The sequence below is a fragment of the Triticum aestivum genome, chromosome 5A, assembly GCF_018294505.1.
Source record: "Triticum aestivum cultivar Chinese Spring chromosome 5A, IWGSC CS RefSeq v2.1, whole genome shotgun sequence".
NCBI classification, from domain to species: domain Eukaryota; kingdom Viridiplantae; phylum Streptophyta; class Magnoliopsida; order Poales; family Poaceae; genus Triticum; species Triticum aestivum.
This window is the reverse complement of record NC_057806.1, coordinates 452,473,602-452,485,779: the sequence shown is the minus strand read 5'-3', so window position 1 is coordinate 452,485,779 and position 12,178 is coordinate 452,473,602. Positions and strand designations below refer to the sequence as shown.

General features: G+C 52.8%; 1 protein-coding gene across 1 annotated transcript; it reads left to right on the top strand.

Annotated features, from left to right (window-relative positions):
- Nucleotides 1-10,051: 10,051 nt before the first annotated feature.
- On the top strand, nt 10,052-11,687 carry LOC123107147 (acyl-[acyl-carrier-protein] desaturase 4, chloroplastic). The gene is made up of 2 exons (XM_044529152.1): nt 10,052-10,198; nt 10,284-11,687. The coding sequence occupies exons 1-2, from the start codon at nt 10,137-10,139 to the stop codon at nt 11,434-11,436; spliced, it is 1,215 nt and encodes a 404-aa protein (XP_044385087.1). The 5' UTR covers nt 10,052-10,136; the 3' UTR covers nt 11,437-11,687.
- The last annotated feature ends 491 nt before the right edge of the window (nt 11,688-12,178 follow it).

Genomic DNA, 12,178 nt, shown 5'->3' with positions numbered 1-12,178 from the left:
CAACCGCGCCATCGGTTACGGCGCTTGGAGGATAGGCTAGTGGGGACGCATAGTTTCATCCGCCCATATAAAGGGATAAGGATTCACCTCTTCATCCACGCCTTCTTCCTCCTTTGCTCATCCACTTTCGCACACTCGAGCTCCAGTGCCCAAGTCCGCATTTCCCACCTCAACCTTCTCCAACCATGTCCGGAGTGGGAGGCAGGTGGATGGTCTCCTCCGTCACGGAGGGACACATCAAGAAGCTGAGGAGAGCCGGATACCTGCCCGATGACATCGCGCACCGGCTCCCAGATGAGGGGCAGCTCATCCCACCCCCAGGCCCCATGAGAGGGTAGTGTTCCTTACCCACTTCCTCCGCGGACTGGGATTCCCTCTCCACCCATTCGTTCGGGGGCTCATGTTATACTACGGCCTGGATTTCCACGATCTGGCCCCGAACTTCGTCCTCAATATTTCAGCGTATATCGTCGTTTGCGAGGCCTTCCTCCACATCAAGCCCCACTTTGGCTTATGGCTGAAGACTTTCAACGTCAAGCCGAAGGTAGTGAGAGGCCGCCAGGTGGAGTGCGGAGGCACCATGGTGGGCAAGATGCCCAATGTCACATGGCTCGAGGGTTCCTTCGTGGAGACCATAAAGGGGTGGCAATCGGGGTGGTTCTACATCACCGAGCCGCGTGACCTTAAATGGGCAGCGGCCCCCCGAGTTCTGATCTGGCTTCCCCACGCGGCTCACCTCCTGGCAAGAGAAGGGACTCTCCTAGGGCAGTTCGGGAGATCTGACCGTACTCCAAATATGTATTCAGAACATGGTGAACAAGAAGCTCAAACTTGTCAACGTGGTCCAGGTCATGCTCATCCACCGAATCCTCCCGTGCCAACAACGGGCTTTCAACTTGTGGGATTTCGACCCAGCCCAGCACCGAACTCTGAATAGGCTCTTCGACACAACTCACGAAGAAGCCTGGAAGGTGCTATTCAAGAGTGCCAAGGTTCCCCCACCCACCTCCGAGGACCACGGATTCTGCGCGAAGCACCAAGCCCGCGCGGTAAGCTGTTTTACCTTTCACAGGATACTTGTTTTTCATAGTTTTGATTCTATGCGGGATCTAAGCTCCCGTACCTTTAACAGGACTGGCAGGAGACGGCCGGACAGATCGACTGTCCGGCTCCTTTGCCCGAAGGCCCAGCAGACGCTCTCCTGGCGAAGATGCTGACTCCGGTTCCTTACACGGGGCCGGAGAAGACCAAGAAGGCCAAGGGAACCCGAAAGAGTTCTCGACGCCAGGCATCATCGGACTCACCGTCCGATGACTGCGGCACACTCCTACCCCGAAGATGAGGAGGAAGAAGAAGATGCTCCCCCTCCAGGCGGGGGAGACAAGAAAAGGAAGGCCGCCCCAACTGGGGGGCCGATGGGTCCAAGAAGGGAAGGGCTCTCCTTCCGGACAGCTCCACCGCCGCCGCCGAAGGCGAAGACGAGTGGTTTCCCAGGGCCAAGCCCCTGGGGAGGTCGTAAGTATTCGGATACTAGAGTAACTCATAGCATTCCATTGTCGCACTGCTTTCCCTAACGCCGAATATGATTATGCAGGCCGCCACGAGCCCGTATCGATGTATCATTGGACGGCTCTCTGGGCTCGTCGGATATGGATAGCGATCCACTTCCAACCGCCACCTCCCCTTGCCCTGCGGATGACGCCGAGATGTTGTCTCAAGAGGCACCGGGTCGAGGGGAGACAGTCCCGGAGGCGCCTCAAGGCGACCTTCCGGACTCCGGGAGCCGAGGGGACAAGGCCCCTGAGGGCCCCGAGTTCGGCCCTCAGCCGAACACCGCGCCGAACCTCCAGCGGTTCCGGACTTGGACAGGCGGCCTCCTTCTAAGAGGGGCGAGACGCCTGTGCTGGTGACCTCTGTCCATCCAGAGGCGCCGGACAATCTGCTGGAAGCACTTCGCACTGCTTCCATCAACGAGGAGCACCGTACTATTATGAGTGCGGTGGTCTAGAAGGTGCAGTCCGCCAAGAGCGGATTGACTGAAGCCTGTGCCAGCCTTCTAACAGGCTTTGAGGTAATTGTTTAGAATATAGGAAAAATATTACCGCATAGACAGTAGCCCCTGATGCTCTGCTCGGTGTTCACAAAGAAAAGCCGAACAGAGGATCAAACAACATCGCGGGAGTCTAATATAAGTATGTCAATATGCATATGCAGGCTTCGCTGCTGGCATCTGCCACACTGACTACGGAGATCGCCGCACTGAAGCAGGACCTTAAAGTGTCCAAGGATGAGCTCGGCCTTGCCAAGAGGCAGCTCGAGGAGAACAAAGGTAAGTAATACCTAGTTTATGGATATGTATAAAAAGAATGCAATTGCGAAATGATAGGATCATCATGAATTTGCCAGGGGCCACGACCGAAGTGGCGACCCTAAGGCCAGCGCTGTCCGAGGCCGAAGATAAAGTGGCCAAGGAGCGCACCGAGCGGGAAAGGCAAGGGGCTCGGGTGGGCAAGGTGCGGCAAGAGCTCCAGGCTCTCGTGACAAAGCACGAGGCATTGGAGCCTGACTCGAAGACGCGAGAGTCCGAGCTTGCCGCGGCCCTCGAGAGCGCAGTGCCAAGGCCGAAGCCTAAAAGGCCCTCCAGGAGATTGACGCGATGAAGAAAATAGCGGCGGGTAAGGCATTCTATATGCAAAGCAAGCATGTGAAAGTAAATTACCTATTACTTACCCGAATTCGGAGCTCTCCAGGAGCATTCGCAGATTTGCCCCACAGCATGTCGGATGCCGCGCAGTTTTACTAGGCCAAGGAGGGAAGCTCAACGGAGAAGTTGTTCTGGTCTCAGTATACTGGAACCGAACACCCGGTGCCTATGAGCGACCAACTGAAGCAGCTGGTCGAGCTACACAAAGCGGCCGAACGGGCCATGAAGGGCTTTATAGTCCGGCTGAGGCCTGGCGACGCCCTTCCGAACAGCTACTTCGGCCTGGTGAGGCGGCTTGTGGACGCCTGCCCATGGCTGGAGGTCGTCAAGCGGTCTGTCTGCATCGAAGGTGCACGCCGGGCTTTCGCCCGGGTGAAGATGCAATGGGCCAAGCTAGACGCCGTGAAGCTGATCAAGGAGGGACCGCCGCAGGGCAAGGAGCATCGCACCCCCGAAATTTATTATGAGGGTGTCCTGAAGGGTGCCCGTCTTGTAGTGGACGAATGTTCAAAGGATGTAATATTTGAGTAAACTTGCTCGTGTGATCCTGTATGATGAAAACTTGTTTCATATGCGCTATGCAACGCTTGTTTGAATTTAAAATATTACCTTCTGTTTGGTTGTTTATCCAATCTAAGAGATGGCTAGTCCTCGGCTTCTGCCCCCATGCCGTGAGTGCTGGGGTGTTCGGGATAAACCTGAGCACTCTTGTTCCCATTATTGGGTCCTTCGAGGGAGGTGCTCAGCACAGCGAACAAGGCAACCGGACTAATAATGCTTTATCACTCTCACTTAGCCATGGAATTCTATAATTTTAAATTTCGGCGAAGCCCCTGGTATTCGGAAGGCCGAATTCGGGGCGCGATACACGCCTTTAAGCCGGACAGGACCGACTCCTCGCTCTAAGCGGCATAAGTCTTTAGGGACTCGAAACCTCGACGAACAGCGACCAGTCTCTCGCCTTATCATGACTGTCAGTTTTAGCTTTCTCTACTGAGGTGCTTAGCCCAGCAGAACTGGGGCACAATCGAAGTAGTTCTCCTAGCGCTACCTTAGCCGATAGAGCGGAACGTAAGGTACCAAAACATAGGAGCCGGGCAAACCCAACATTTGACCAAAGACATGATTCGGAGCTGATGCATATAATGCTATAAGTTCGGGGTGCCGCACTTGTCAAAGTGTTCGGACTTCTCACACCATATTGTGGGGTACTTAAGCCCCTGGTGTGTTGGCCGTACCAAAGTGTACGGTTGCAAGGCGTCATTAATGAACACATATATATAAAACAAGAATGCAATAATAGTCGTAATGTTATGAGTTGTTTATTCAAAGAGGTGCGTTAAAGCAAAATGATACATATAGTGCGATAAGCAAAAAGTAGGACTATGTCCCTTCCAAGGGCAAGCTGAGGAATAATATTAAAGCAAATATTTCACTCGTTATCGTAATCCACCCGGGAGTTCCGTGGTGTGACGTAGCTTTCTGCCTCTCTTGGTTGCTGCATCATGTGTTCGGCAATCATGCTGCCGGACAAGGTTTCCAGAGATTAAAGTCCTGAAAGAGAAAAATAACAAAGCGGGAAGCCCCTAGTGCGGTTTAGGCCGCGTCTTGGAGCGTGTCATAGTTGTGCCCCCTCCCCACCTGTGCCCATGGTATTTTTAATGCGTAATTATGTACACGTGGCATGAATTTCGCCGTTTGGCTTGGGTCGGGGTGGGGGCCGCATTGCTACGCGAGCTCAGACCGTGCCAGGCGGTCTAGTTGCCGATTACTCCGAGCGCGTTTGAAGGTGTCCGGGTCTTAAAACACCGAACTGGTGGATTGCCTTGAGAGGCTGCTTTGCGCTTCTGCTGCGAGGGCCACAGTGTGCTCCTCCGTGCGGAGAGAGCGCTCTGTGTTTCCGTTAACTATGATGACCCCCCGGGGTCCTGGCATCTTGAGCTTGAGTTATGCATAATGCAGTACCGCATTGAATCTCGCAAATGCGGTTCTCCCGAGCAGTGCATGATAGCCACTGTGGAACGGGACTACATCGAAGATTAATTCTTCGCTTCGGAAGTTATCCGGGGATCCGAAGACCAATTCTAGTGTAATTGAGTCTGTGCAATGGGCCTCTACACCTGGAATGACGCCTTTAAAGGTCGTTTTTGTGGGTTTGATCCTTGAGGGGTCTATACCCATTTTGCGCACTGTGTCCTGGTAAAGCAGGTTCAGGCTGCTGCCGCTATCCATAAGGACTTGAGTGAGGTGAAATCCGTCAATGATTGGGTCTAAGACCAGTGCGGCGAATCCGCCGTGACGGATACTAGTGGGGTGGTCCCTGCGATCGAAGGTGATCGGGCAGGAGGACCATGGGTTGAACTTTGGGGCGACTGGCTCCAACGCATATACGTCCCTTAGCGCATGCTTCCGCTCCCTCTTGGGGATGTGGGTTGCGTATATCATGTTCACCGTCCGCACTTGTGGGGGGAACCTCTTCTGTCCTCCGGTGTTCGGCTGCCGGGGCTCCTCTTCGTCATCGCTGTGTGACCCCTTATCTTTATCTTCGGCAATTAACTTGCCGGCATGCTTGAACACTCAGCATTCCCTATTGGTGTGGTTGGCTGGCTTGTCAGGGGTACCGTGTATTTGACACAAGCGATCGAGTATGCGGTCCAAACCGGCGGACAGTTCCAGGACTCCCTCAGTAGCCCCTGAACCAGGCTTCAATGACGATGAGTCCGGCGCGCAGTATTGTCTTTGGCATTGCAAGGCGGGTTCCTCCTCCGAATACATCATGGAAGAATTCGAATGCAAGGATAGTGTCTGACCCTGCAAAATAAGTTCCACATACCACCATAGAGAGAATAATATTTCCACAAATCTAATCTGCTGACACGTTTCGGCAACACGACATTATGCCATGGCCCAGTAATTATTCAAACCGTTTTTCTTCAACCAGCTTCACACATAACGCGAGGCGGTTTCTTGACACGTCTTGTCAAAGCAGAGATCGTGTTCCCCTAATTACGAGATTCTCATCAATACGGTCGTGGGTAACCCAACCGTATCTAGGACTCCTAGATTATAGGCAAGTCCCAAACGGCTATGGAGAGGATGCTTGATATTCACCCTCTTTATAAAGAGACAAGGCTTTTACTTTTTCCCTCCCGTGCTCAATCGAATCCTTCCCCCGCCTCGAGTTCTAACACCCGAAGCCCAGGTTAGGTGCTCCGGACCTTCAATCATGTCCGGATTTAGCCTTCAAGGTCGGTGGATGCCCTCCTCCGTTACAAAAGAAGATATCAAGAAGTTGAGGGAGGCCAGATACCTAACCGCCGAGGTTTCGCATCGGCTGCCCGCCCGAGGGCAGGTCGTCCCTACTCCTGAACCCAACGAAGACGTCGTGTTCATCTCCCACTTCCTCCGAGGTCTAGGCCTCACTCTGGATCCCTTTGTTAGGGGGCTGATGTTTTATTACGGGCTAGATTTCCACGATCTAGCCCCGGACTCCTTTCTCCACATCTCAGCATTTATTGTTGTATGTGAGGCTTTCCTCCGCATTACCCCTCACTTCGGCCTGTGGCTCAAGACCTTTGACGTGAAGCCGAAGATGGTCGAGGGGCAGCATGTAGCGTGCGGAGGTGCAATAATAAGCAAGATCGCTGGAGCTCCATGGCCAAAGGGTTCTATTCCCGAGGTGTCCGGATTATGGCAACGGGAGTGGTTTTACATCACAGCTCCCAGAAGTGCCAAGTGCGCGAATGCCGGACTACTTTCAACCTACACCTCCCATGGATTTATAAGTGTGTAGTAATAATCACCCCTCCGGCCCCATGCATTTGAGCCCCATCATGTGTTTGTAATTTCATCAAAGCTCTCCTTGGCCGAGTTGGCATAGGAAACCAGCCGGAAGGTCATTGTTGTCATCAGCTCTTGGTTTTAGTCTTCCCCAAGCAAGATCGGTATTCGTTCCAATCTTTGGGATCTATGGCGTACCCTCCCGGACAAGCAATACACTGCACAAGCCTCTCCTTTTTTCTCTCTGACACAAAGCCAACATTGTCGCTGCCAGCGAGCTCTATGTAGATCTCCCTCGTTTTTATTCATCTTTCCTGACATCGGAATCGAGCCCAAGGTGAGCACCTCCTATGTCACACCGGCTTCCCCCCTCTTAGGTATCTCATTAGCGAGAGCTACGCTCCTCTACCTTGTTCACCGCCAGCCATGGCTGAGTCATCGCATCTGGTGACCATTTGGTCCGGGGGCCATCGTAGTTAGGCCGCTATCGAGCACACCGACTTCGAGGCTCGGTGCACCTCGGTGCTCCTCACAACCTCACTCATCAAGGGCATGGGAGTTTGGCTCGCCGGTGCAATGGCTTTCCATGGCCTCGATTATAGTGTCTTATGGCCCATACGTAATAGGGAGAGAGGTTTTTTTGGGGAGATTAATTATCAGTGTAGAAATGAAAACCCTAGGGCCCACATATATGACCCAATGATAGATGGGACCTACTTGCAGGGAATGAAGGCCACATCATGGCAACTCCGTATTTTGCACACAACCGCCACTACCTCCGAATACATATGGTGTGCGGTCATATGCCATATCGCGACCCTACTAAAGTTGCCCTTAGGGCATCTCCAATGCGGATTAGCAAACGAATCTCATAAAATGACTGTGGACATGTCTGAACATGTCCTCGGACATCCGATAGGGAGGAGGCCATCCAACCATGTCCCCCAGATTACCCCTACTTGTCTGACCACCTCTCTTGGTCAAATATATCTAGATCGATAGCAATTCAATCATAGAACTAAATAGTTACAAACAAATGCAACCACTAGCAAAAGCACTAGATGCTTTATAAGGTTTATACATCTTTCGAACCCCAAAGAAAAATAATCGATCGTCAGAGCCAAATGCCTCAATTTTGAGCCTCCTTTACCCTCCTTTTGCGTAAAGCCTGCGATTATGCTATCATGCTAGGAGTGAACAAACTTGGTGCATCGGGATCCAAGTCATCGGCCTTGATGTACAAGACCGTTTGCTCCTCCCACGATTGCTTGATCGGAAACTTCTGCTCCTTGAGCTCAATCTTCTTCTTTTGTAGTTTCATGAACATGCTAAACCTTTTGACCCTTTTTTCTCCTTGATCTATTGTGCTTGGTACATGCCTCGTTCTTAGCGATGATGCCCTTGAACTTGTTCATCATATTGACCGCCACCCCTTCTCCTTCTAGTTCTCCCATTTCCTCCCTGTCGACCTAGCGACACGGGTGGTCGGTGCAATCTCTCATTTGGTTGGATCACCGCGTTCATCACTTGCTCCGGTGTCCGTCTTGACAGAATTGGCAATGTTGCTCCACTTGCTCCATGCATTCAACTTGTACTAATAGTGCATCATCGTTAATGACTCGCCTTCGGTCTTGTGGCACAATGCGGGGGATAGAAAAGCAAGCAATGACATGATCAACAAGTTGCAACATAGAGCAACACGAAGCAAAAATTATGAGCTTGAGGAGTGGTGCACCACTTGGCCACCAATTTTGTGTTTGTGTATACACACCACAAAACTTGTTGATAACCTCTTGAGTACTGCATTATGGGTGGCTTAGAGACTTTGATTGCGATCATGGATCACTTCCTTGTCGTAGGGGCCATAGTGCTTTTGCTGATGGTAGAAATAAATATACACTTTGTCAGAAGCTAAGCCTTTTTACTCTGTGCCTTGAAGAGGATCAACACTTGCGCCCAACCACGCCAAACACAACAATTTATCCTCTTTGTTTGAGTAAAACCAACCCCGCTTGTTCTTTGCATCCGCATCGGGCACGCCTGACTGGTCGGTGTCTGTCAGCGTCTCTTGCTCCACCTGCGGTGAGTAGTAGTCATCGACTTGTCCATCTTTCTAGTTGTCACCGTTGTGGGTTGTGTTCATCACCGCCTCGTCGGTGTCCACCACCGAGCTTGGTAGAGGCATATCGCCAAATAGGGATCGGGCACCATCGGACAAGGGCTCCTCGGACCAAAACCATGACTGGACCAACACGGACAACTCTGTGAACAAATAGTCGCTATTGTGGTCGACGATGTACACTGGAGGGTGGCCTGAGGCGGAGGTGAAGGAGGCACCAGAGTGCCGCGGCGATTATTATGTGTCTGGCTAAGCGTTTAGATGGCTGGTGTAGCAGCGCGATGGCTTGTACCGGATAGTCGAGGTGGCAATTCCCCGGGCATAACTAGCACGTCAGTCTGATGTGGAGGAGGTGCTCCAGCCTAAGCGGCCACATACGCCTTCTTCTTCGCCCTCTCCTTCATGTGCCGCTCTTGCCGTTCCACGGATGTAGCCGCACGGCCGGGCTCTCGGTCCAGCGAGAAAAATAACCTCGTGATGCAGTGAGCCGAAGAACCTCGTGTTGGGCTCCGATGGACTCATTGCAGCGGCGGTGAACTGTGGAAGCAAAACGGGCTGGGGAACAGCTATAGCAGCAGAGAGGATAGGATTTGGCGCGGAAACAATGGGGATTGTCAATTTTTCGAGGTTTGAGTGTCTTTTTTTGGTGGGATCAGGGTGTCGAGCACCGATGCGGCGGATGTCCAGACTCCCCTAGAGCTCCCCTGATTTGGTGTCATGATGTGGGATTTCGAACGTCTAGACTCGTCCAGCCCATTTGGTTACTTGCATTGGATGGCTAAAGTGTCTGAACCGTTCAGTCGGGACATTTACATGTGTTTTGGTGATTCACGTTGGAGATGTCCTTAGGAGTGTCAAAATAGTAAATTTGCCCTGTTTCTCACTCTGTCAAAATTGTGTGCATCCAATGAGCCCACACAATATTCATATCCATTCAATTGGAAAAGGTTTCATAACTTTAGAGCAAGTACAATAGGTCCTACTCAGCTGGCTGCAAGCTATTCCACGTCAACGTAATCCGACCTGTAGGGAAGAGAATGGATGAGGGAGAAAGGAGTGGGCGCTATGTATACAGCTCGACGGTAGCACAATAAACAAGAAACAAGAGTTTGCATGCAATATGTGTGATAGTTTTAGTCCGGCGTTTCTTCTCCCTTCGAATCGGTTGTGTTATTTCTACCTCTCTCCACATGCAAGCATTTAATGCTAGCCAGTCTACTACTCTAGTTAATCGATAGCCAATTTATTGTATGAATCTACTTTTAGAAATGTTTTAAATACATGGCACTATCATAGAGCCAGCAACATGCTGTTCTAATAACCAGAATAGTAGTAGGATGCACCGATCTCCATGAAGGGACCGGGGGTGGATTCTTCAGTGGTAAATACTTTCAACTTCAACTTTAGGTAACCTTGCGTTTTTTTCCCGCACAGGTAGGTGTGCATATATACCGAGCAAATATGCAGGGGCTCATCACGTTGCCTGCAATACAGCATCGTTAGTGAAGCTTCTGCCTTTGCAGCACTGACAAGATGAGCATGCTCATGCCTTTCCCCCACGGTCTCGCCATGCCGGCACAGGCCCATCCAAGCTGGTGCGTACGAAGGCTCTCTTCCTCACACACATATGTACGCGATGTGATGAGCAAGCAGATGAAACGCAATCGTTTATGCATGCAGGTGCAGGAGCCGGGCTGCGACAAGAGCTGGGGGATGGGCCTGCAAGTCCACCGCGACAGCTCGTTTCGACAACACGGTGACGGAGATGCGGGCGCAAGAGCAGGCGGAGGCCGAGGTGGCGCGGACTCTGAACCTGAGCGGCTGGGTGGAGGAACAGCTGCTGCCGCTGCTCACCCCGGTGGAGGACGCGTGGCAGCCCAGCGACCTGCTCCCCTGCTTCTCCCTCTCTGCAGCTGGCCTCTCCGCCGAGCAGCAGCCGTCGATGATGATGACGAGGGAGGAGCTGCAGGACCAAGCCTCCAGTGTGCCGGACGACGTGCTGGTGTGCCTGGTGGGCAACATGGTAACGGAGGAGGCGCTGCCGACGTACATGTGCGTGGGAAACCGGGTGGTGGGCTGCAACGACGACACGGGCTGCAGCGACCTGCCCTGGGCGCGCTGGATCCGCGGATGGACGGCCGAGGAGAATCGCCACGGTGATCTCCTCAACCGCTACCTCTACCTCTCCGGACGTGTCGACATGCGCCAGATCGAGCGGACCGTCCACCACCTCCTCCGCAATGGCATGCAGATGCTCAGGCCGTCCAGCCCCTACCACAATGCCGTCTATGGTTCCTTCCAGGAGCGCGCAACCTTCATCTCCCACGCCCACACCGCCAAGCAAGCTGCGCGCCACGGCGACCGCTGCCTCGCCAAGATCTGCGGCGTCGTGGCCGCCGACGAGAAGCGCCACGAGACGGCCTACACCAAGGCGGCCGCCAAGTTCTTCGAGCTCGACCCGGACGGGATGGTGCGGGCGCTGGCCGCCGTGCTGCGGGACAAGATCACCATGCCCGGCCAGTTCATGACCGACGGCCGCGACGCCGACCTGTTCGAGCACTTCTCGGCGGTCGCGCAGCGCACCGGGGTGTACACGGCAAGGGACTACGGCGACATGGTGGAGCACTTCGTGCGGAGGTGGAAGGTGGCGGACCTCGGCGGGCGGCAGCTGTCCGGTGAGGGGCGGCGCGCGCAGGAGTACGTTTGCGGGCTGCCGCGCAAGATCCGGCGGGTGGAGGAGCTGGCCCACGACCGCGCGATCAAAGCCGCAAAAGACCCCGAGTTCGCAAGGTTCAGCTGGGTCTTCGACAGGCCAGTCTGCATCAGAGCCTGATTTAGCCGTCCATCTACCAAACTTCACCCCTAAAAATAGTACTCCAAGTTCATGAATAACGAGCAGCAACAGCGGCAGTATCCGGATCGTCGTTAAAATCAGTCTTAGAGTTTATGCAGTGTACTTGTACTGTATATGATTCTGTATGAAGTGATGGTAATGTATGTGTGAGGCAGTGCCAGTGCGTGCGTTTCTCTGCTTGCAAACTCAGCTAAATAATTAGCTTAATCTATGCAGTGTTGGTTTGCTCATGCTCCAGTGCTGAGATTTAAAATGGGTTTTGATAATGTCTTAGTGGACTCAGGTCTAACAAAGTCTCAACTTCATACCGCTGGATAAACGTGCATGGAGATGCGTGCTGGCTTGGGCGCTATTTTTTTTCGAGGGATGGTCTAGGCACTATTCTGATTATTATTTTTAGGCAAAAGCACTATTCTGTTTCTTTCAGGTTACGTCCGTGGGCGAGCGATTCGGACAGGTTTGCAGCAAAATGCTACACCTACATAGCTTTCTTTTTTTGGGTGTTGTGTATATCTGGCCATCTGTTGGGCCGGGCCAGGCTTCGGGCCAGGCCTACTTGCCCGATGCAAAAAATCCAGTGAGGGAGTTCTGGACTAAGAGATTCTCGGGCGTCCGGTCTGTTAGTCATGGGTCAGATTGATGGGCTGTGAAGAACACGAAAACCGAAGATTGCATCCGTGTCCGGACGGGACTCTCCTTGGCGTGGAAGGCAAGCTTGGCG